Source organism: Anabrus simplex, chromosome 13 (genome assembly GCF_040414725.1).
Source record: "Anabrus simplex isolate iqAnaSimp1 chromosome 13, ASM4041472v1, whole genome shotgun sequence".
NCBI classification, from domain to species: Eukaryota; Metazoa; Arthropoda; class Insecta; order Orthoptera; family Tettigoniidae; genus Anabrus; species Anabrus simplex.
Genome location: NC_090277.1, coordinates 60,379,085 through 60,404,380, shown reverse-complemented (window position 1 = coordinate 60,404,380; position 25,296 = coordinate 60,379,085). Strand labels below are relative to the sequence as shown.

The following is a 25,296-nucleotide window of genomic DNA, read 5'->3' as shown; positions in this document are numbered from 1 at the left end:
AACAGTTTGTCATGTAGGTATTATACTACATCCAAGATACAAGGACGGATCAGATAAGAACGGGAATAGTTTTTTAAAATTTATTGCATCAAGATACGAGAATGGATCAAATATGAGCAGGAATTATTTTAAAAAATTTATTGCATCAACCAAAACAAATACACATATAGAGATCACTTTTCTACATAGTGTCCTGCCTTCGATACACATTTTCTTCTTTGGATTGGTAAGTTTTTGATGCTGTCCTGATTGATAGACAGAAGAGGGGCGTGTGCGGAGCGAGTTGCGCACAAACTCTTCTGCATCATTCATCCATTGTCCCCCTACGTCTTGTTTGAGTGGTCCAAACAAATGATAGTCACAGGGCGATAAATTTGGACTGTTCGGAAGGTGTTCCAGAGGTGTCCAGTGAATTTCCTTCAGTTTTCCCATGTTAAAAGTGGCAGTACAAGGCATTGGATTGTCATGAAGAAGAATGATGTTTTGGATTGGTTGCCAGCATCGCTTGTTGCAATACGCAGCTTTTGCTTCTTCCAAAAGGCGCCAGTAAGAGGCTGCATTAATTGTCCTTTGTTCGTGAAGGAAAACCACCAGCAAAATTCCCGTTGAGTCCCAGAAAACAGTTGCAAGCACCTTTCCAGCAGATGGGCGTATTTTGGCCTTGACCACCAGCTTCGTCTCTTTGCCGCCACTCCACGCTTGCTTGCTTTGACTCAGGGGTGTAATGATGCACCCAAGTTTCATCACAAGTCACAATACAACGCAAGAAATCTTCTCCTTTTTCCTTGTAGCCACACAGGATTCTGACAAACTTCCTGGCGTAATGCTTTTGGTTTCTGGTTGTTCTGGTTGAGGTGACGAGAAACCCACCTGGCAGACAATTTTCTGAAGTGGAGTTCATCTCAGATGATGGTTTAACACTTCCGTAACTTATTCCTTCGGCTAAAACAATTTGCAAAATTGCAAACTCCAGTGTGTGAATGTGTTTTCCCCAAACTACGCGGAGCTGTCTCAAAATCTCTTGCTCACTCATGGCGTAATGAAGCAGCCCAGCTCTTCACTGTTGTTGGCGCGCTGAAACCCCTTTTCCTGACATCCCCACCAACATATTGGCAAAGCCCCGCCTTAGAACTATTACTAACCGCAGCGGTACATTCAAATTCCCGTTTATATTTGATCTGCCTTCGTAGAATAAAACTCGTCCACACCCCATACTCTAACCAGAACATAATGAACATTTTTATTTTGTGGTTCTGTAGATTTCAACCCAACTTTAATGTTTGTGCAATAACGGCAATGTTGTTAGAGTGTTCTCTGTGCCGCTCCGTTGTTGGCCTATTACGTTGCGCTGGATTGGAAGGCCCCTCCCCCCGCTCACCACTTCCCCTGACAGCATGTTGGCTGCCCATAGTCAGTGTAGACAACAGCTATAGTGTCAAAACAATGAAAAATGGTTTTACTGTACTGTGTATGTGACCTCTGACCTAAATATGGCATGAATATGGTTCAAGGGATATGTATGAAAACAAGTTGAGTAAATATACAGTGGTTGACAAAAGAAGTTAAGCACCTCGATTCAGAGGAGGAAATACAATGAAACTCAGGTGTTAAGAGGTTATGAGTACAAAATCCAGTGAAATGTACAACGAAGTTGTCTATACGAGCACACTGCTGGTACCCTTGTTAGGAGGATGTTGCACCTATTCACGCCTGGATGCACCCAGTGATTTGGTTGGGAAGGGTGTCCATACAGGTGTTATATCATCTCCTGTGCCAAATTGGCCCACAACTGTTGTAAATGACTCTTGGTATTCTGGATATTGTCATTAGGATGGAGTTGATGTCTGAGCTGGTTACGCGCTTGTTCTTGTGGCGACAGATCGGGGAATCTTGGTGACCAAGGGAGTACCTCAACATCATGCATGCAGTTCATAGAATCACGTGTCATGTTTGGACAAGTGTTGCTCTGTTACAAAACATGGTAATACCGGGCAAGTTGGCCCTGTGGTTAGGGGCGCGCAGTTGTGAGCTTGCGCCTGGGAGATAGTGAGTTCAAACCCCACTGTCGGCAGCCTTGAAGATGGTTTTCCGTGGTTTCCCATTTTCATACTAGGCAACGGCTGCTTCCTTCCCATCCCTAGGCCTTTCCTATGCTATTGTCGCCATAAGACCTTTCTGTGTCGGTGCGACGTAAAAACAAATTGTAAAAATTTTTTTAAATGGTATCAGGATACTGTCTTGTTAGAGGTAACACATAAGGACATAGGGTGTCCATGATGTACCGTTGTGCTATCAGTGGTCCCTAAATCACTACTAGAGGTTACATGAAGTCATAATACGATGGTTCCTCACATCATGATGCCAGGAGTAACACTGGTGTGTGTCTTCAAAACATTGTCAGAGTGCTTTCTCTCCCCCTTGGCGCTGCCGTTCTCGAAGACAGCTGAAGTAGTGCAGAATCTAGATCGGAGATGCTCACGCTGGGCATTTCGTCCCGCGGGCACGCAGGTGATTAGCGTATGCTGTTTAGACACAGTGACATCATGGTCACATCACAGGCCGTGAAGGTTGGGCGACGTTCTCCCAGTCAATTTTGATCCCTCCGGGGGTACCAGAGTATGAAATGGAGGCAGAAAAAATGAAAGAGAGGAGGCAGAAATTTACATCATTTTCAATTTACGTTGTAAGAAATAAGTTACTTATGTTCATTCCTGTTTATGGATTTTGACTGGATACAATAAAGAGGTAGGCCAAAAACCTCAAATATTTTTCTACTGTACATAATGAATTACAGTTTTCAATCTTATATTTTAAGAGATGCTTTAGAAACATTTCTAATATAATACGGAGTGAAGTTTACGGGTGAAACATCAGTGTCATTTGAAATTAAAACTGGACTACGGCAGGGAGATGGGCTCTCACCACTATTATTTAATTGTGCTATAGAAATGGTAATGAGGGAATGGTTTAGGAAATGTCTCGCAAAAATAAAGATTGGCCGAAAAATCAAAACAATTTCCCTGGGTTTCGCCAACGATTTAGCATTACTAGGAGTGGACATAAAAGAAGCAAAAACCCAGATGTCAGAACTTCGAAACTTTCCATATAAAATTGGCCTCAAAATATCATTTGAAAAAAAAAAAAAAAAAACAGAAATTATGCCCCTAAAACCAACACAACTAAATGAAGTTACCATAAATGGTAATAAAATCAAAATAGGAACTCAATTTAAATATCTTGGAGAAGGAATAACATAACCTAAATGAAAAGACTCAATCCAAACAAGAATAAATAGATTAACTAAAGCACAAAAATTAACATGGGATATCTGCAAAAAGAAATGTTTATCAATAAATGCAGGCATGGCTATTACATCAGTCCCAAAAAACAGAAATATCCTATCAAAATCTAGTAAAACACAGAAAAAAAACTACCCAAGTCTTACAAAGAATAAAAGGACAACGTCATAAGAACAATTCAATAAAACTCAATCAAGGGACTACTACAAAACCTTCAGAAAGCAGTTCCAAAAATATGAACCCCCAACCCTACTGATGAAGGATGAAAAGGGTAAGCTGGCTCATAACAATAAAGACGATGCAGAAATTCTGGCTAAATATTTCAGCAAGCTTTTAAATTGTGAGTAACCTATAGAACTTCTTCATTTGGACACCAACACCCCGATAAAAACACCACCAGAGAACATCAATCCCCCCACAATAAAGGAAGTCTACCAAGCTCTGAATAAATTAAAAAACTACAAAGTGCCAGGAGAAGATCAGACCTTTGCGGAAGTCTGGAAATATGCAGGAACATCAGCAAAAGTTGCCCTCCGTCAGCAACTTGTCTCTATCTGGATTAAAGAGGAACTACCAGAACACTGGACAGCAGCCCTCATTCACCCACTGCACAAAAAAGGAGACAAAACCGACCCTAATAACTACAGGGGAATCTCGCTCCTAGACATAACACACAAAATATTTTCAATAATCATCCTTAATAGGATAAGTTTACAACTTGAGAAAGAACTAACCAACAACACGCATATTTTCAACCAAGGAAAGGGCACAAAGATCGGAGCATCTGAAGAAGTACTGGGAGGACCACAAAGCCTGAACAATCCCTTCAAAGAGACCTGAACGACGGACTGACTAAAGTGATCCTATGAGGTCATAAAAGAAGAAGAAATGCAAAAATAAAACACTGCGACACAGTTATAAAACCAGAAGCTACATATGTAGCAGAAACATGTTTTCACCTGAATAAACAATCAAAGACTGACAGACTTCAGAAAATTGAAAAGAGGATTGGAAGAACCTGCATCAACAAAAAATACCAGAAAGATGGACAGTGGCAGATAATACCTAACAAAGCCGTGTACAAAGAGCTAGAACCCATTACAGATACTATGCGTAAGAGGAGACTGGGATTCTTTGGACATATCATGAGGATGCAGGATTCAAGACTTCTGAAATAACTAGTACAACACAATCTTGTCTCAAAAATTACCACAACAGGATGTAAATGGATCAGAGAAGTAAGAGAGGATCTGAAGGAAATAGGCCTTACAACAGAAGACACCACAAGTAAGATAAAGTTGAATACAAAATTCACACCCTTACATGAAACAAACCAACACGCATATTTTCAACCGAGGAAATGGCACAAAGATTGGAGCGTCTGAAGAAGTACTGGGAGGACCGCAAAGCCCAAACAACTCTTTCAAAGAGACCTGAACGATGGACTGACTAAACTGATCCTATGCGGTCATAAAAGAGGAATAATAATGATACAGAGTTAAGGTGGGTAAGGTGTGGCTTGTGGTTGCTTACTGGGAAAAACATCAGTTAGGTTATTTATGTGTTCGAAGGCATGCTATATCTATTTGGTAGATGCATTTACATTGTTGTTGTTGTTGTTGTTGTACTTTAATCTTGGATGATGGTAAGTATCCATGTCCTCACTCGTGATGAAAATCCCTCACCATTTAGAGGCTACCTATTACCATTGGACGCCCGATAAATAAGTTTTAAATATTTTCAGAGAATCGGTGAACAGAGAAAGTCAACACTACAATGCTGTGCAAAGTCAAGCAGTAAACTTGTTGAATTTATGTAAATACTAGCTGATGTACCCGTGCTTCGCTACGGGATTCTCAGAAAGACTGACTTGGTGGTTTTCCTAACTGAATTCAACATAGGTCATTACAAATACGTCAGTAGGAATGTAGCGATTGAAAGCAATGTTATCATATAAAATAATCGATCAAATGAAAAACCGCACACTTTCTCACTTTCAACGAACAGTACTACGGTGCCGATCTAAGAGTCCAAAGTTCCAGAGCTGGAATAACCAGGTCGCAGACTGCCAAGAACACTCCTGTCATTATTCCATAAATATGCACGCTACTCATTCCAATCAGTGCCTCAGAGTAGGGATTGAATAGCTCGAATACTATGATGAACCAGTGTGTTACATACCAGATATATCAGAAAATGTATGAACCAGAGGAATGGCATGCTAAAGAAGAACGTTATCTTACGCCCCAGCTACTTCCCGCCAATATACAGGCAGGCTGTTAGTCGGTACGACCAGGCAAGTTGGCCGTGTGGTTAGGGGCGCGCAGCTGTGAGCTTGATATATATAGATTTATCGATACGACCACTAATAACATAAATAACTTATTTGAGAATTACATTTCAGGCCTTCCCCTAAACTACCATTTCACTCAGCGTGAATAAAATAATCTATAGCCTAGATTGTAGTGGTTCATCACCTGACATTACATTACGATTTTCATTAAATTCTCTTCAGCCATTTTCTCTTGATACATGTACATACATACATACAGACAGAAATTACGGAAAAGTAAAAAATGCATTTTCTTGTTACTGTGGACATGACAGATACAGAAATACCATTATTTTCGAATTCTGAGTAATGTACAGACAAAACTCTATATATATAGATTACATTTAAGGCCTTCCCCTAAACTACCATTTCACTCAGTGTTAATAACATTATTGATAGCCTAGATTATAGCGACCTATTCTCCGACTTTGCATACCAATTTTCGTGAAGATTCGACCACTAATACAATAAATTTTTGACAATTAAATTTTAGGCCTTCCCCTAACCGACCATTTTTCTCAGCGTGTATAGCCTATATTGTAGCGACTTACTTCCCATCTTTGTCTAGCGATTTTCATTAAGACACGACCACTAGTAACATAAATATTTGAGAATAAAATTTCAGGCCTTCTCCTAAACTACCATTTCACTCAGCGTGATTAAAATAATTTATAGCCTAGATTGTAGCGGTTCATCACCCGACTTTACATTCCAATTTTCATTAAATTCTCTGCAGCCGTTTTCTCGTGATGCGTGTACATACATACAGACAGACAGAAATTACAGAAAAGTAAAAACTGCATTTTCTTGTTACTGTGGACATGGCCGATACAGAAATACCATTCTTTTCAAATTCTGAGCAATGTACAGACAAAACTCTTATTTTATATATATATATATATATAGATATATATAGATATTATGTTTTGCTGAATGATTAACATGAATTTTACTTTTTTAATAGAAATACTGTCATTTCCGTTCAAGGAATGTAAATCATAGCTTGTATGCTTAAACCCTGTATCTGTGTAAATTTTTACACAAATTATTACAGTGTCAGTTTTCTTTGAATGTAATGCTAGTAATGTTATGTCACACTAGCATGCATCATTTTCATGATCCTTGACAGTGCTCACTAATCATTTGATCCTGCGCACACCTCTTACGTGCCCTAACAGGCCCAGTATCTCGGTCATGTGGTGACAACATTAATGCACTCTCGTGGCCAATCTAGCTATCATAGATGTTTGCAGTTCAATAGTCCTATTAACACAACTTGCATGTTCTGACAGTTCGCAGGGTGCTAGTTCCAGTTGTCAGTTGCTGTGGCAACCAGAACATGCCTCCTGTTTAAGCCAATCCCAGGTAGTCTTGCCCTCTCCTTTTCTGTAACCTCCCTGTCTGAAAGCTCCTTGAGGTGGCCGGTCTGAGTTCCACGTTGCCTATTCATGGGCCTAACGAACAGCAGCTGGTGTTGTATAGTAGAGGACCATCACATGACTGGTTATCAACACCAGGGAAAACTCAGCACTATGCTTCGGATTTCAGGGAGAAGAGGCCTCATGACATGATCGCAAGATTAAAAGCTGTGCAAAATGACAAATTGAAGGACGGACTTTTACTGATCACTTACGCTCATCTTAAAATTGTGCTGATACCTATGACAAGGTCCGACTGATTTCACTTTTTTTAAATCTGAAGATACTTAGGTACTTTTTCCATCCTCACCCAATTTGAACCCAAAATATTGAGCAGGCGAGTCGTTATTGTCAATGATGTAGACGGAAATTTCCACGATAATGTAAATATAAAGACAGGTCGTATTTTTAATTGTGCCTTTCTGCTGCTGAAATCTGCCAATCGTCCGGGGATTGACTGATAAAGGCCTGATGGGAAGGCGAGAGGAGTATGTCTTACGATATTTGAGCTGAATAAATTTGCTGTTGAGACATTAATTACTTAATTACTTAAGATTCATAAAAAATTATAGGGGCGCACAGCTGTGAGCTTGCATCCGGGAGATAGTGGGTTTGAACCCCACTGTCGGCAGCCCTGAAAATGGTTTTCCGTGGTTTCCCATTTTCACACCAGGCAAATGCTGGGGCTGTACCTTAATGTAAGGCCACGACCGCTTCCTTCCCACTCCTAGGCCTTTCCTATCCCATCGTTGCCATCAGACCTATCTGTGTCGGTGCGACATAAAGCGAGTTGTAAAATTAAAACAACTTATTATGCTAACGCTCTTCCGATTCCTGTACAGGGCCTAGCGCAGAGTGACAGGGTTTGATTGTGATGGTAGTAACATCAGTTAAACATCAGGCAATACGGTGCTCCCGCACCTTTGCTTGGTGCCGCCTGCTGCAAGCTGTCAGAACACGCAAGTTGTTTTAATAGGACTGTAATCATTTAAATACCCGCCAATTGTATGCATGTGTATGAAATTGTCAACATCACAACATTCATTCCAGGTGCTTAACTTTTTTGTCAATCAGTGTAGTTGGAAAAGTGCCATACCAAGCATACACAAACTTCAAATGCTTTTTTTTTTTTTTCAAGAATTTTTATAAGTAACTTGTACCACTTTGATTTTACCAAGACCTTCAGTTATAATTGCAGTTGCTGAACATGACCACAGTTTTTCACTAGATTTTATGTTGTACAACTTCCTATGACCAAATTATTAGAAAGTCTTTCAAACAAGCCCACTCTGATATTTAAAGCATTTCATTTTTGCAAGAAAGGATTAAGAGGACATATATTAATTACAAATTAACCTTTTTTTGGCTCAAAACATTGGTCTAAATAGATCAAAGTGGACAAAACAGGCTTTTTGGAAAGTTAGAACCAGCTTAAAGGGTAAGTTATTGTGCCACCCTCCAAATTTGAAGGATGATATCCACACTGTCTTACTTGTTTATTTTTCAAAATCTGATTCTATGTGAATGTGTGTTTTAATTTCATTCTGAAAATCACTGGAGGCTTCTGTGGCAAAGGTTTCAGATTTCTTCTTCAAACAGGTCACCTAACGTAACGGTATATGTATCATGAAAGCGTAAGCGAATGTAGAGAAATGATAACCTTGTTGCTATAAATTTATATAGGAATAGCCTTTCCGAAATTTAACTACACGCAGGAAAATATAAACGATCATCTGAAATCTGTGATGTACTCCGCCATATTCTTGAGATGCAACACTTTCTTACTTAATTTCAGTATATAATATAAAAATTAAGCAATCATTTACTTCACCCTATATTTCTAATGAGTTAATTGCTATCGGCCACGTTATTTACGCATTTATTACAAAAACTTGTAATCCTATTTTGTTTCAAATTTTTTTTAGAGAACAGCAGTCGACGGGTATTACTAATCTACTTCGACATCGCCTTCGAATGTCTATGAGAGAGCATGCAAGTGTTCCTAGCGAGAAAACTATACTGAAGATGATCGATCCCATTTTGTGGGCAATGTTTCAGTTTTCTTATTCAAAGAGCGTCGCATAACCTAACTTAACCGTACTGTATACATACATACATACATACATACATACATACATACATACATTATCATTATAGACTGTTATGCCTTTCAGCGTTCAGTCTGCAAGCCTCTGTGAATTTATTAAACGTCGCCACAATCCTCGATTTCCAACTAGTGTTGTGGCCTCATTTAGTTCTATACCTCTTATCTTTAAATCGTTAGAAACCGAGTCTAACCATCATCGTCTTGGTCTACCTCTGCTTCTCTTACCCTCCATAGCAGAGTCCATTATTCTCCTAGGTAACCTATCCTCCTCCATTCGCCTCACATGACCCCACCACCGAAGCCGGTTTATGCATACAGCTTCATCCATCGAGTTCATTCCTAAATTAACCTTTATCTCGTCATTCCGAGTACCCTCCTGCCACTGTTCCCACCTGTTTGTACCAGCAATCATTCTTGCTACTTTCATGTCTGTTACTTCTACCTTATGAATAAGATATCCTGAGTCCACCCAGCTTCGCTCCCCTAAAGCAAAGTTGGTCTGAAAACAGACCGATGTAAAGATAGTTTAGCCTGGGAGCTGACTTCCTTCTTACAGAATACTGTTGATCGCAGCTGCGAGCTCACTGCATTAGCTTTACGACACCTTGATTCAATCTCACTATATTACCAACCTGGGAGAACACACAACCTAAATACTTGAAATTATCAACCTCTTCTAGCTTTGTATCACCAATCTGACATTCAGTTCTGTTGAATTTCTTACCTACTGACATCAATTTAGTCTTCGAGAGGCTGATTTTCATACCATACTCATTGCACCTATTTTCAAGGTCCACGATATTAGACTGTAGGCTTTCGGCACAATCTGCCATTAAGACTAAGTCGTCAGCATAGGCCAGACTTCTTACTACATTTCCACCTAATTGAATCCCTCCCTGCCATTTTATACCCTTCAGCAGATGATCCCTGTAAACTACAAACAGCAAAGGTGAAAGATTACAGCCTTGTCTAACCCCTGTAAGTACCCTGAACCAAGAACTCATTCTGCCATCAATTCTCATTGAAGCCCAATTTTCAACATAAATGCCTTTGATTGCTTTTAATAATCTGCCTTTAATTCCATAGTCCCCCAGTATGGCGAACATCTTTTCCCTCTGTACCCTATCATATGCTTTCTCTAGATCTACGAAACATAAACACAACTGCCTATTCCTCTCGTAGCATTTTTAAGTTACCTGGCGCATACTGAAAATCTGATCCTGACAGCCTCTCTGTGGTCTGAAACCACACTGGTTTTCATCCAACTTCTTTTCAACGACTGATCGCACCCTCCCTTCCAAGATGCCAGTGAATACTTTGCCTGGTATACTAATCAGTGAGATACCTCGATAGTTGTTGCAATCCTTCCTGTTCCCTTCGTTATAGATAGGGGCAATTACTGCTTTTGCCCAATCTGAAGGTACCTTACCAATACTCCATGCTAATTTTACTACTCTATGAAGCCATTTCATCCCTGCCTTCCCACTATACTTCACCATTTCAGGTCTAATTTCATCTATTCCTGCTGCCTTATGACAATGGAGTTTATTTACCATCCTTTCCACTTCCTCAAGCATAATTTCACCAACATCATTTTCCTCCTCCCCATGAGCTTGGCTGTTCACAACACCACCGGGTTGATTTCCTTTTACATTGAGAAGATGTTCAAAATATTCCCTCCACCTCTCCAGTGATTCCCTGGGATCTATTATGAGTTCACCTGAATTACTCAAAACACTGTTCATTTCCTTTTTCCCTCCCTAAGATTCTTTATTACTGTCCAAAAAGGTTTCCCTGCTGCTTGACCTAACCTTTCCAGGTTGTTACCAAAATCTTCCCATGACTTCTTTTTGGATTCAACAACTATTTGTTTCGCTCTGTTTCTTTCATCTACATACAACTCCCTTTCTGCCTCGGCCCTTGTTTGGAGCCATTTCTGATAAGCCTTCTTTTTACGTTTACGTTTACAAGCTGCTCTCACTTCATCATTCCACCAAGATGTTCGCCTTTTCCCATCTTTACACACAGTTGTTTCTAGGCATTCCCTTGCTGTTTCTACTACAGCATCCCTGTATGCCACCCATTCACTTTCTATATCCTGAACCTGCTTACTGTCTACTGTTCGAAACTTCTCACTAATCATATCCATGTACTTCTGTCTAATTTCCTCATCCTGGAGATTTTCTACCCTTATTCGTTTGCAGACAGATTTCACTTTCTCTACCTTAGGCCTAGAGATACTTAGTTCACTACAGATCAGATAGTGGTCTGTATCATCGAAAAATCCCCGGAAAACTCGTACATTCCTAACAGATTTCCTGAATTCGAAGTCTGTTAAGATATAGTCTATTATGGATCTGGTACCCCTAGCCTCCCATGTGTAGCGGTGAATAGCCTTATGCTTGAAGAATGTATTCTTAACAGCTAAACCCATACTAGCACAGAAGTCCACCAAACGCTTCCCATTCCCATTAGCTTCCATATCTTCCCCACATTTACCAATCACCCTTTCGTATCCTTCAGTTCTATTCCCAACTCTCGCATTGAAATCACCCATTAGCGCTATTCTATCCTTGCTGTTGACCCTGACCATGATGTCACTCAATGCTTCATAAAACTTGTCAACTTCATCCTTATCTGCACCCTCACATGGTGAATACACGGACACAATTCTTGTCCTAATTCCTCCAACTGACAAATCTACCCACATCTTTCGCTCATTTACGTGCCTAACAGAAACTTATGTTCCGTGCAATGGTATTCCTGATAAAGAGCCCTACCCCAGACTCTGCCCTTCCCTTTCTAACACCCTTCAAGTACACTTTATAATCTCTTATCTCTTCCTCGTTATCTCCCCTTAACCGAATATCACTTACTCCTAGCACATCCAGATGCATCCTCTTTGCCGACTCAGCCAGTTCTACTTTCTTTCTTCCATTGATAGCTCCTCATCGAATTCCATTTCGTTCGCCAAGTTGTTTCCAGGGAGTCCCTCGCCTGTCAAATGGGAGTGGGACTCCGTTACTCCCATAGGTCCGAGGCTTGCTTAAAATGTTCCTTACTGTATGTATCATGAAAACATATTTCAAGTGCCAGTAAAGAAATGGTAACCATCTCGCTATAAATTTACATGGGGGCATTTTAATCAGCGCGAGAAAATATAAACTAACCTCTGAAATCAGTGATGTGCTCTGTCATATCTTGAGGTGTATCACAATCTTACTTTCAGTGTATAGTATTAAAATTAAGTGATCGTTTACTTAGCCTTTATTTCTAACGAGTTAACAACTGCTATCGATCATGTTATGTATTTGTTATGAAACCTCTTTCATTTCTAATTTTCCTTGCGGAAGAGCTGTTGACGGGTACTAATAATCGTCTCCGACATGGCAAATGAAGCAGAATCGGTCCAGTAGAACGGACGGACTGGGCAAAACAATTTTTATTAAATTCTTTTAATGTATAGATGTGTTAAAAACTTTCATTGAGTCCATAAGGCATAGTTTGCACTGATTCGCTGTGAGGAACTCTTCATTCGACAGGGCAGTGGGAACACCACATTTATCTTCAGTACATAGGTACTTACTTGCCAAAATCCAGCAGCTTCATTGACAGCTAAGTATATCCTCTTCACAAGGTCACGATTACAGCAGAACATGAAACATGTTCCCCATAGTCTATATTGTAATGATATTGTATTGAAGAGGAGGAGGTATATGGATTCAATAAATCTTATATAACAGTTAAATTTGGCAAAATCTGGGGGGGGTGTTCACATGTTATACCAGTATTAAAAAACAAGTTGCTTGTTCGATTTTTGGGTAATTTATGGGCCATTATTCTCATAGAATTTAGTTAACACTTTTTGTGTGTGGCATAGGTCATAATGCTTTTAACAAATATGTGTTAAATGATATTGAGTCCAGAAAGCAGTTGGACCAAGTACAGTTCTGTTAAATGAGACAATACAAAATGTAAGGATAAGGCACTTTAAATCTGCAACATATTTTTATGGATATCGGAAAAGTTTGTATTTAAAGTATTCAGTATATGTAAACTTGAAAATAACTACTGCAACCACAATCTACACAAATCTTGCCATAAGCACTTGCCATCTAAATAGAACTCTTAACTTGGAATTGGAAGTGAAATTTTAGAGGTTATGATGTCCACTCTGAGACCAAAGTTTCCACAAGTTTCTTGCTGCATTTCAATGTACTTGTTTCAGTTTTGCTATGGGAATTGAATTCCGAGAGAGCTCACTCGTCATTGGCCCGAAAACAACAGCGGTTCTCAGGAAGGGCATGGTGTTCAACCTGAACGTTGGTCTTGCAAGTCTAAACAATAAGGAGTCTCAGGAGAAGGAGGGCAAGGTTTATGCTCTCTTCATTGGGGACACCGTATTGGTCAATGAGGTTAGTGAATGGCTTAAACTTTATAGACTCCATTATTCTTGATCCACCTGTGTTAAATCTATATTTCCAGTCACATTGGATGGTGTTTTGTACCAATGCTCTCCATTTTATTTTGTCTCTATTCTTTATGATCACTGTGTTGCTGTCTTCTTCGCTCCATCTCATTTGAGGTCGTCCTCTAGTTCTCTAGTGGGCTTTCTTGGGAATTCTTTTGTTTCAAGTTCGCTTCATGCATCCAAACCACCCTGGCTTTGCTCGGTTAGTTCTTTCTTAATATTTAAGAACATCTTGTCCATGTGTCCTACTTTCATATTATGTCTCTTCTGGTTTTTCTTCGTATGCTCCTTAACCTTTTCACTGCCGAGTTTTGATGACCAGGCAAGCCTTCTGGGGCAGTTTTTTTTTAAAAGGAAGAAGCACTTTTACAGATACATTTTTACCAATACTATAGGGTTATCGTATGCAAACTTTTCCCGCTAGATGGCATGAGTGTACTACTCGGACTAGAATGAGATTGTTTTTCAGTACATGTAATACGTGATTAGGCCTAGGTTATGAATAGTAAAGTTATGAATGAGAATATGGATGATGCCAATAGTGCCGTATTTAATATTTATCCGAACATAGATAAAATGTATATGATCACTTTAAAAGGAGAGTTGAGGAAGCGAGGAGGGAAAGTTGGTGGTAATAAACTAGAGCTTTGTCAAAGGTACGATAGAGATGTTTTACACGCTGCCTGTGCGAAAGTATTTTAAATAATAAATACAGGGATATAATCAGTACCGTACACACTGGTATCCCGCACAAACACCCATCCCCACAGTGTCCGCATAGGTAGCAACAAGACAAGAAAAATAGGTTAAAAAAAAAACTAAACAAGGTGGAAGCAAAATCACCCCAAAAGTAAACCATCACAAAGGTACTTACCAGGAATAAGATAAGCGACCAGAGGACGTGGAAAGAATGAAAATAACTATCACTGTATGGTTTCAAATACTACAAGAATGACACGTCCAGGAACCTTTGAAATAAATAAATATATTTAATAAGAGAAAGAAGTAAAATTAAAATAACTCTGGACTCAGAACATCAACAGGAATAAGAAAAAAATTTAAACAGGGAAATAATATCAAAACATAAGTGACCTACGGTTCGAACCGGCCTAGTTTATTCGGACCCAATATAAATTTCATAACCAGCCTATCTTCTTAGTTATAAAATACAAATAAATTATGCTTCGGCTTAATTACCTCAGGTTGAGTTTAATACCTTCAACGTCATTAATTTAGATACTTGCATAAAATTAATTAATTAAGTTAATCTTTCTTTACTTGTAAAATACACCAACCAAAACGAGATACTAGGCGAGGAGTTTATATAAGGTTTCTAAACCTCGTGCAAAAGGAAGAAAACCAGGAAAATCCCGAAATAAACTAGGGAAAAAGGAAAAATCAAGAAAATCACAACACGCGGGAGAACAGTGATACCAACCAATGCATCAAAACACATAGAAAATCGGCCCCAAAATTAAAGACAAACGGACTTAGCATATAGCATTTCAGACATCACCGGAGCATGAAAAATCCTTTTTTTAAAAAATCATCAATTAAAGCAATTGCGCACAAACGTCCATTACATTTTCATCACAATCATCATAATATCCATCCCCATGGCAACAACAACAATTCAAGTTCAGACCCGAGGGAGAGGACCATAAATAATTAGGATCACAACAATGCAATCCACAGACCGCACAAAAAGTTAAAAAAAACAAATTCCCAGAGGGAAATGAAAAGCCAAAAGAAAAGGAGAAATAGCAGGCAAAAAAGAAAAATTCCAACGGAAAACCTTACGAAAACTGCCTCCCTTAGTATCTTTCACAATCCAAAAACGTCTCCTCTAACTCGAGCTTCAAGACATGACCTCTTTCCTTTTTTTAAAGGAAAATGCCAAGAGTTACCAGAACAAATATTACAATATTTGTACCACATTTTTAAGGGTTTCCAATTTTGAACAATTCCAAGTTTGAAATACTATACCAAACACGGGAACCGGTATCTAATCACAACACGCCACCGAAAATGTTATTATAATTACAGCATTATTGTTTTTTTTTTTGTTTTTTTTTAAAAATAAGGTTCGGGTAATTTTCGACGTCGTATTTCCAGGAGAGGCATAGCATGTGTCACCAACAGATTAGCACAAACACTTCGATGAAATTGTAGCAAAATGCCGTTAGAAGAAAGGTTTCAAACTTACAGTCTTCCCGGTGGCGTTGAAGAAGAACGCTGTTACTTACATTAGGCCGAAGTTCAAATTAATTTTAGTAGCAATACAACATCTGCGATGCTCCAAAGGGTTGTCCAGAGTACAAGAAATACATTAATTGGGCAATGTGCCCCCAAATATCCACAGGATTAGCCTGGTACGATCTTGAAGTAGCACAACATAGCGGAGCTATGTACGCGCGTCTGTTTGGCTTCCATGTTTACGGCAGACCTCCTCTCTCTTGCACTCACAACGGTAAGCGGAAGTTGACTTCATTCCTTGCGCAGGAGAGCTGTGCAATAAGTTACGGTCCACCCAGAACTTGAACAACTCCTGGCAGAGAGTATTAACACATAGTGACTTACAGCCACGACATAATTTCAAGCTGCAGAGCATAATAAGGTTTCAAATAAATAGTAACTTATCCTCTGTCGCCGTAGAAAGGAGCAGCTCATAATTTTAAGTTATAATAAGGATTATGTCCATATATCTCTCGCATGGAGAAAAGACGAAATATTTTCAACGGAGATAAACTCCAACTCGAAAATGTCAAACAAGGAGACAGTGTATTAATACTGTCTCACTGGTACTATAATTATCTATGAATGTTTGTTCTTTTTAGATTGCGGGCTTATATGAAAATGGGAATACATCGGACAACGGAGACACCAACAGAAAATAGGGTTACCAGTAGGCCTATATTTCCAAGTGACATGAACTTTAAAGATTTGGATGGTGTTATGCATCACTTGACCAAGCGCCAAAAGTAGATTTTGAGATATTGACACAAACGCAAAATCCTTTGTATTAATTCATATTTCCCCTTAAATGTGAGGTATTATATACCACAATGAAGATAGAAACATAAAATTTCTCCTCAATGTATCAAATTTAGGGATATTTGAAGTATATTGTCATAATCTGAGATAATGGTGCTTGGTCACTTGATGCTTTATTGCGGATACATTAGTTTTTGTTTTACATCACATGACCAACAAATAAAATTGTCATTTAGTGATCGATTTGACTTTTAAAAATTCAGTGCAGTGTAAAATATGATACTTGTTAACTAATTTTATTGCTTATTTAAGTACAGGATTAAATTATACTTAACAGCATAGAACATGACATAGAAAAAACATTAATTTTAGAATATAGTATAGAAATTACACTGGTAGATCATAGAATTAGGGGCTGCTTGGCCGAGGCGGTAAAGGCGTGCTCGGTTCGCCCGGAAGGATGTGGGTTCGAATCCCCGTCAGGAAGTCGTAAAATTTAAGAAACGAGATCTCCACTTCTGAAGGTGCATATGGCCCTGAGGTTCACTCAGCCTACACCAAAAATGAGTACCAGGTAAATTCCTGGGGGCAAAGGCTGCCGGGCGTAGAGCTGACCACTCTACCCCATCACGTGCCGAGGTTAACGGTGGTGGAAGCCTTTACCTTCCACTCCTCCAAGGGACTTCATGGCCAGTACGGAGGTGACTTTGCTTTGCTTTGCTTTGCTTTGCTTTTAGATCATAGTATTAAGGCATCATAAACATACAGTTTCTCCAAGTGTAATATAATGCAGAACTTTAAGAATTTTTGAGTTCAAAATTCATATTTCCACAATCAAACCCATCTATATCATCGTCCATTCCAGAATCACTAAACAAGTCCTTATAAAAAGGCTTCATGGGAATTAGCTTCATGAGGGAGCGCAGGTTGTTCAGCTTCGCTTCTGAAACTGGTTTTCCATTGGGCCATAACGTAGAGAGCAGACAATGTAAAACTGATCCTTTTTCATTGTGAAGGCGGCGACCAACTCTAGATGTCTTAATGTTCACTTAAACATCAAAATGTTTTAAAGAAAATGCTAAAATGTTTATCTTTATCAAATCTATTTCCCTCGCATGCAGCCAGTTTCGCTAACAAGAGAATTCGCTCAGACCGAAATATATGGGGATATTGGTCCATTGCTATGTTCTTAGGCTTAAACAATTAGTACCACAATGAGGGATTTTGGTAAATAAAGAAAGAGTAGGTTACCTACAATGATGACACGTTGCAGAGAAACAATGCTGTGTAATACGGGAAAAAAACCTGCCGGGTAATCTGCTATGCGGAAATCTACATTTAGCATCACACGACCAAGCGACTGCACTCTTGTCGTGTGGTCATGTGATGCGTAATTCGGACTCAGAAATGGTGGTTGGTCACTTGATGCAAAACTTCAATTTAATGATTGAGAGGTTGGCGTTTGGTCAAAACTCATTTCCCGCGAAATCATATTGAGAATAAAAGTCCAAACAATAACCTATGTAAAGTTTACACCTTTAGCTACCAGATGGTGCAATAATCTAAAAAAATCAATTTTGGCGCTTGGTCAGTTGATGAATAACACCATCCATTTATCAGTCTCTTTTCTGCCTCATGTGAAATTATCACACATTCACTTGATGGACTACTTCGTTTTCAGAAAATCCGAGATCGATGGAGCTCCAGTGAAGAATTACAAGTCGTTATGTGATGCCGGATATAATTTATTTAATGAAAAGTTCATTAAAATCATCAAGTGTGTGTTTGAGAGTGATAGGGTGTTTGTAATGTCTTCTGTGAGATCACAATTCACCAGAAACAGAGAGTACACTTTCAAGTTGATACTAGATCGCTGTGGTTATGGCATTTTAGCAGCAAGTTTTGAGTGTGTAGCAGGTATTGTACCCAAAGCCTGTTGTAAGCATACTGCTGCCCTTTGTTATGCCCTTAAATACTTCAGCAAAAATGATAAAATGTTCAGAAACACCAACTGATGTTTTACAAACATTTCACCAGCCTGCACGAAAAAGGAAAGTAAATGGAAGTCCCGTAAAAGTGTCAAATCTGCCCATAGCAACAGGTTCACGATTATCCCTTTCAGACCTGAAAGAAAACTGGGGGTGTGGATTTTTGTTTTTACGTCAAAAACTGACTAAAATGCTCTTAAATACATATATTTTTAGTTTATTCTACAAAATAAAAATTAACATCTGAGAAAAAGCACCCACACAATTGTGCGTGTCAGGACTTAATTCACTACTTACAAAAGGGAAAAATTACCTCAATGCATATGATCAATTGTTCTATTTTACAGTGGGGAATAATTTAAAATAATTAAATCTTCGTTAAAACACAAGTAAATATTACATTTTCTACACTGAGGATGAGTTTTGCTTTTACTGCCCTTTTGGAATCAGTCGAATCTGAAAGAAAACTGGAGATGTGAATTTTCGTTGGTACGTCAAAAACTTACTAAAATGCTCTCAAATACATGTTTCTACATTTATTTTACAAAATGAGAACTTTCAGCTAAAAAGCAAAACTCACACTATTGTGCGTGTCAGGACTTAATTAGCTACTTTCAAAAAATAAAAAAATAAAGAAAAAATTCTGCTCAGTACATGTGAATATACACATGTACATGATCAAAATGTTCTATTTTACAGTGTGGAACAATGTATTTTAAACATTTTAAATCTTATACATTACATTTTTCATGTAGAGTACAAGTTCTGCTTTCACAATCCTTTTGGTGGCAGCACCCAGCACTCTTGCATGAATTGGCTGTAGGGAAACCTAGCCCGCACACATGTGCGTATCAACATTCAAAACCTCTTGGTATTACGTACGATGTTGTAAGTTCACAATTTATGTTCGCTAAACAATTTACACAGTTAATTTATTATATTCTGATATTCAGTAGAGCTTCTAGATTAATATGAATGCAATAAATTAATACTTATTTTAGGCATTACTGCTTCTCGCCATCTTTCCGATGAACTGTATTTTTAAACTCTTCTTCCTGCCTCCTGGTGGTCAAGCACTAAATAAAAACAACTGAAGTACATGCTACGTATCCCGCACAAGCAGTGCATTCCGGTTTAGCACCAAGAAAGCGTCAAATAAGCTCAGACATAAATAAAATACGAACCCGCACAATTGTGCGTACACGGTCTGAAAGGGTTATATTTTGATCCAAGACCACCTCACTCAGAAACGAGGAAGGTTATGAATCATATGCGAGACATTTAATTGAAAATTCAGGAATGAAACTCTCTTATTTATCATCACTTTTCAAATCAAATGTTAACATCTTGTCTGTTGCACATGATCATTTTTATGGAACAGACACAAACTCAAATTATTTATCTGAGTTAGTGTCTGTCTCTGAGGATTCCATAAAAGATATAGAAAGGGAAACAAGAGGGCAATCCAGATGTGCACTATGGTACAAGGAAAGGAAGTACAGGCTAACTCTAAGTTATTTTGATAGAATATGCCACACTAAAGATGCCAAAACTTTGGCCCATACAATAATTGCAGGTAGTCAATACCAAAATAAATTTATGAAGTGGGGTTTGGATAAGAAATGTCTGGCAAGGAGGAGGTATGAAGAAATTACAGATCATAGTGTATCCAAATGTGGGTTGATTCACACCAAAAACTATCTAGCAGCAAGTTGTGATTGACTCATTGGGAATGACCGAGTGCTGGAACTGAAAGGTGTGCCAAGCCATGAATATGACAAAGTATCTGCCAGTATTGCACCTTATTTAATTGAGGACAAAGATGGCATACATTTAAAGCAGTCACACAACTATTATTTTCAAGTGCCAAGGACAGTTGTTTGTCACTGATAGACAGTTCTGTAGTTTTGCTGTCTACACAGCTGTTGATATGGTAATCATAAACATTGAGAGGAATGAGTTTATTCAAGAAATGCTACCACAGCTTGAGAAATTTTACTATGAGTACTTTATTCCAGCTTTAATGGAGAACTAGGTCCATGAGCCTTTGGTATAAATGAACAATGAAGATTGTTTTTATATCATGCTTCCAGCAACTGCTCACTTGTAACATAATGTAGTCTACCTACCATGTTTTACTTTAGTAGGCTTCATTTTATTGTAAATAAATACATACTAGCTATCACATGATTGATCTCCTAAAATTGCACAACATGTAACATACAAAAATAATCCTACCTGACAGTGGAACTTTGCTTATGTGAAGCTTAGTTTGTAGAATTTTGTATGTTTTCCCTAAGCCTATAGCCCTTTCAATGTGTATTCTTTTGGAAGCAATTCTCCTTGTCATGGTATTTTCCATGGTGGAGAACTGCCTTTTTTTCCTTTCAAGAAGGGTGGAATATTTACACTTACTCCCTTTGAGCAAAGTTGGTCTTGAATTTGAAATCCTCGGTCAACCATTACTGAGTCACCTTCTTCCAACATGTCAATATTAGATTTTTTGAACAGTTGCCTGTCTGAAACTGATCCACCATATGCATCTGATATAAAACACAGAAATCCTGATGGATTTATTCCAGTCAGTACCTTCACAGTGTTACAGTTTTTGTACATAGAAAATGTTTCCTGTTGGGCACTAGAACTCTTAGGCTTCATTATTGGAATTTCAGTACAGTTTAAAATTACTCTTGTGTTAGGATGTATGTATGTATGTATGTTTAGTCAGCCCGAAGGCTGGTTGGATCCTCAACAGTTCCGCCATGAACTGTCATAGATGGCCTAGGCATCACTGAAAAGGCGTACTAGGGAAATGAGGAGTGAGGTAGTTTCCTGTTGCTTTCCTCACCAAGCCAGAAGTTGCTATAACATATCAGTCTGCCAAGCCCACTGAAATGCATGCACCAAGTGGCCCTATGAGCAACAGTTTCACACCATTCATAGCAGGGACGGGCTGCGCAAGGAATGGTATTACTAGCATTGCTCATACCTCAGTCACTTTCATATTGTCAAAGCCCTCACCGTCTTCTGATAAACCCAAATATTTAATTCTTTGAGCTGGCAATACATAAAATTTATCCATACAGAAAAAATTAGCCCTACTGTTGTTACGTTTAAACCAAAATCATATGCAAGTTTCTTATCTGTTTTGGCCATTCTCAATTTCATCATTGTTAAAAAGAAACAGTATTCTGGTGAAATTGGAAATACCTGCAGACTAAATCTACCCCTTCCCAGGGCTTGAAACACTAAAGAAAAATGATCTCTGTTGTCAAAACCTGTGAAGAGTTGCACTGCACCAGATATTGTTAGAAGTCTTTCAGGATCAAGTACACCCTCACTGTCGTTGGTTTGGCATGCAACATCCCTAAATAAGTCACTGGTACCGCTTGATAATGTAAGGTTCATATTTTCATTAACGACTGACACTCTTCAAATGCTGCTATAGGTGAGTCATTGGTGTCCAGAAGCACAGCTGTGTCTTGCCTTGTCATCAGATCATCCTCCTTGTTTCCTCTGTTACGTGCCCTAACCTCTCTCATCTTTACATCTGAGCCGGTGTCAGGAGTCCAGAAAAATACAGATAGCAGTGCATGTAATTTCATCCGCGACCTTTCACCTACAAAACCAAAATATTCGTAGTCATTCGAACGATAATATAATTGCAAGTGGCATGTACCTCTCTGCTGTACCTCTACACACACTTTAACACATTTAATGTTAAATAGACTATAGGCGTACTAGTAATCTATATATATAAAATAAGAGTTTTGTCTGTACATTGCTCAAAATTTAAAAAGGATGGTATTTCTGTATCAGTCATGTCCATAGTAATAAGGAAATGCATTTTTTAATTTTCCGTAATTTCTGTCTGTCTGTATGTACATGCATCACGAGAAAACGGCTGAAGGGAATTTAATGAGAATTGGTATGTAAAGTCCGGGAATAAGTCGCTACAATCTAGGCCATAAATAATCTTTTTCACACTGAGAGAAATGGTATTTTAGGGGAAGGCCTGAAATTTAATTCTCAAATATTTATGTTGTTAGTGGTCCTATCTTAATGAAAACTGGTATGTAAAGTTCTAAAATAAGTTGCTATAATGTAAAATGTAAATAATCTTATTCACCCTGAAAGAAATGGTTGTTTAGGGGAAGGCCTAAAATTTTATTCGCAAATATTTATGTAATTAGTGGTCCTATCTAATTAATATAGGTATGCAAAGTCAGCAAATAAGTCGCTACAATCTACGCCATAAGTAATCTTATTCACGCTGAGAGAAATGGTAGCTTAGGGGAAGGCCTAAAATTTTATTCTCAAATATTTGTTATTAGTTGTCCCATTGTAAATGAAATCGGTATGCAAAGTCGGGGAATAAGTCGCGACAATCTAGGCCATAAATAATTTTATTCACGCTGAGGGAAATGGTAGTTTAGGGGAAGGCCCAAAATTTAATTCTCGAATATTTGTGTTATTAGTGCTCTTATTGACAGTTACTGTATAAATAAAGCTACATAGTATTAAATTTCCGATCATTTATGTCTTATACATTTTAACTGTACTGGCTATGATAATGGAGATATTCATGAATATGGATTTTTGTTGCTAAGATCATATCAGCGCCGTCACGAGAAAATGGGTAAACAGAATTTAATGAAAATCGGTATATAAAGTCTGGGAATAAGGAACTACAGTCTACGCTATAATTAATTTTATAAGACGGCCTTATATTACAGAGTCGAAAGAAAACTGAATGTGAAGGCCTGCAATACAGAAAGCTAATAACATTGATCAACAATACCATTACATTGACCATTGTTTGTTGTGATTTGCTTTGTGTCTCTGTTGCCATTCATCTCCGATAGATGGGATTACTGCTGTATACAGAGTTTTTTTAATTTGCTCTACGTTGCGCCGACACAGATAGGACTCATGGCGACGATGGGATACGATAGGGCTAGGAGTGGGAAGGAAGCATCCCCTATGTTATTTACGTTACAGCCCCAGCATTTTCCTGGTGTGAAAATTGGAGACCACGGAAAACCATCTTCAGGGCTGTCGACAGTGGAGTTCAAACGCACTACGTCCCGGATCCAAGCTCACACCAATGCACCCCTAACCGCACAGCCAACTTACCCGGTCGTACCGAGTATAACAGCCTGCCTGAAAATTGGTGGGAAGTAGCTGGGGAGTTAGATACATTTCTGATACTACTGATATGTAACAAACTGGTTCATCATAGCATTCGAGCTATTCAATTCCTACTCTGAGGCGCTGATTGGAATGAACAGTGTGAATATTTAACGGAATAATGGCAGAGAAGTGTTCACGGCTGTCTGAGGTCTGGTCATTGCAGCACTGGAACTTTGGACTGTTAGATCGGCACTGTAGTACTGTTCGTTAAAAGCGAGAAAATGTGTGGTTTATTAATTTGATTGAGTATTTTAGATAACATTTCTTTTAATCACTAAATTCCTTCTGACGACTTCAGGTAGGAAAACCACAAAGACAGTCTTTCTGAGAATCCCATAGCGAAGCACAGGTACATCAGCTAGTCATTTATATACTTATCTATGTACCTAATAACGTTGTTCTATAATCATCGCTCCTAAAATGTGCTGAACAGACTCTATCATTCTTCGTAATCTGGCTCAGTTTATGATTCTTCCTTCTGAATGAATGTATCCGCTGTTTTCTAATTTTCACATCTTTCGAAAACTGATGGAACAAAAATGGCATGCCTCGGTTTTTGCACAATGGCACACAGCAGTAATCCGGCATTTTTACTGAATCTCAGGATACCACAACAGTACTTATGAGTCAATTAAATGACAGCGATATTCTAACCTTCAAGCCCTGAAACAAATGAAGGTGGAATGGCGTAGTCCGAGTAGTACATGCACGCTACCTGTTGGTACTAGTTCAGGATAAACCTATTAATGGAATGCGCATCGTCCCCATAGCCCCACACCCCAATACGGAGTCGGGGATGAAGTGAGATATTTTACACCATATTTTTACGGTCGGATGCCCTTCCTGATGCAAAACTCGGTTGAGAAAATAATGAATATGAATTGAATGATGGTGAATGAAACTGGGTAAGGAAGTGGAAGGAATCTGCTGTGTTTTATGAATAGGAACTGTTCCGGTATTTGCTTGGGAATGTTGTAAAAGGGAAACAAAAAAAAAAACAAAAAAAAATTCTCAGGACAGCTGACGGTGGAGTTCGAACCCATTAGCCTGTCGAGTACAGAGCTTGGCTCCATAGCCATAGCGTGTTAATACGCGCGACTACTCCGCTCAGTGATACTGTTACTGAAATATGTAAAATTGTTGATCCAAGAAGAGGTATTATCAAAATCATTTACATTTGGGAAGAAAAAGTATTTATCTGAAGAGGAGGTGACAGTTCTGCACGAGATTCATCATTACTACTTTGTGTCACACTTTCTTGTAGTTCAATATCGCCACTTAGATATTCTCCATCTTCATTATCAAAATATAGCTCTCCAGAAATGCTATTTATGAGGAAACATTCAATTTCTTCGTCAACAAGAGATGAATGTATACTTCAAACGCCATGATGGCTACACGTTAGCGGGAAAGAGGTTCCATTCCAACGATGCTGAAATAACATCAGATCGCTTTCAAGACACGTGAAATGGAGTTGTATATATGCTGCAGAGA

At 38.6% G+C, this 25,296-nt stretch overlaps 1 protein-coding gene across 2 annotated transcripts in view; it reads left to right on the top strand.

The window, feature by feature from the left end:
• Positions 1 to 25,296, top strand: part of dre4 (SPT16 homolog, facilitates chromatin remodeling subunit dre4) — a 165,252-nt gene that overhangs the window by 44,305 nt on the left and 95,651 nt on the right. For both annotated transcript variants that reach the window (XM_067157313.2, XM_067157314.2), the window contains exon 8: positions 13,385 to 13,571. In XM_067157313.2, coding sequence (XP_067013414.1) covers positions 13,385 to 13,571 — 187 coding nt within the window. The remainder of the gene's footprint in view (positions 1 to 13,384; positions 13,572 to 25,296) is intronic.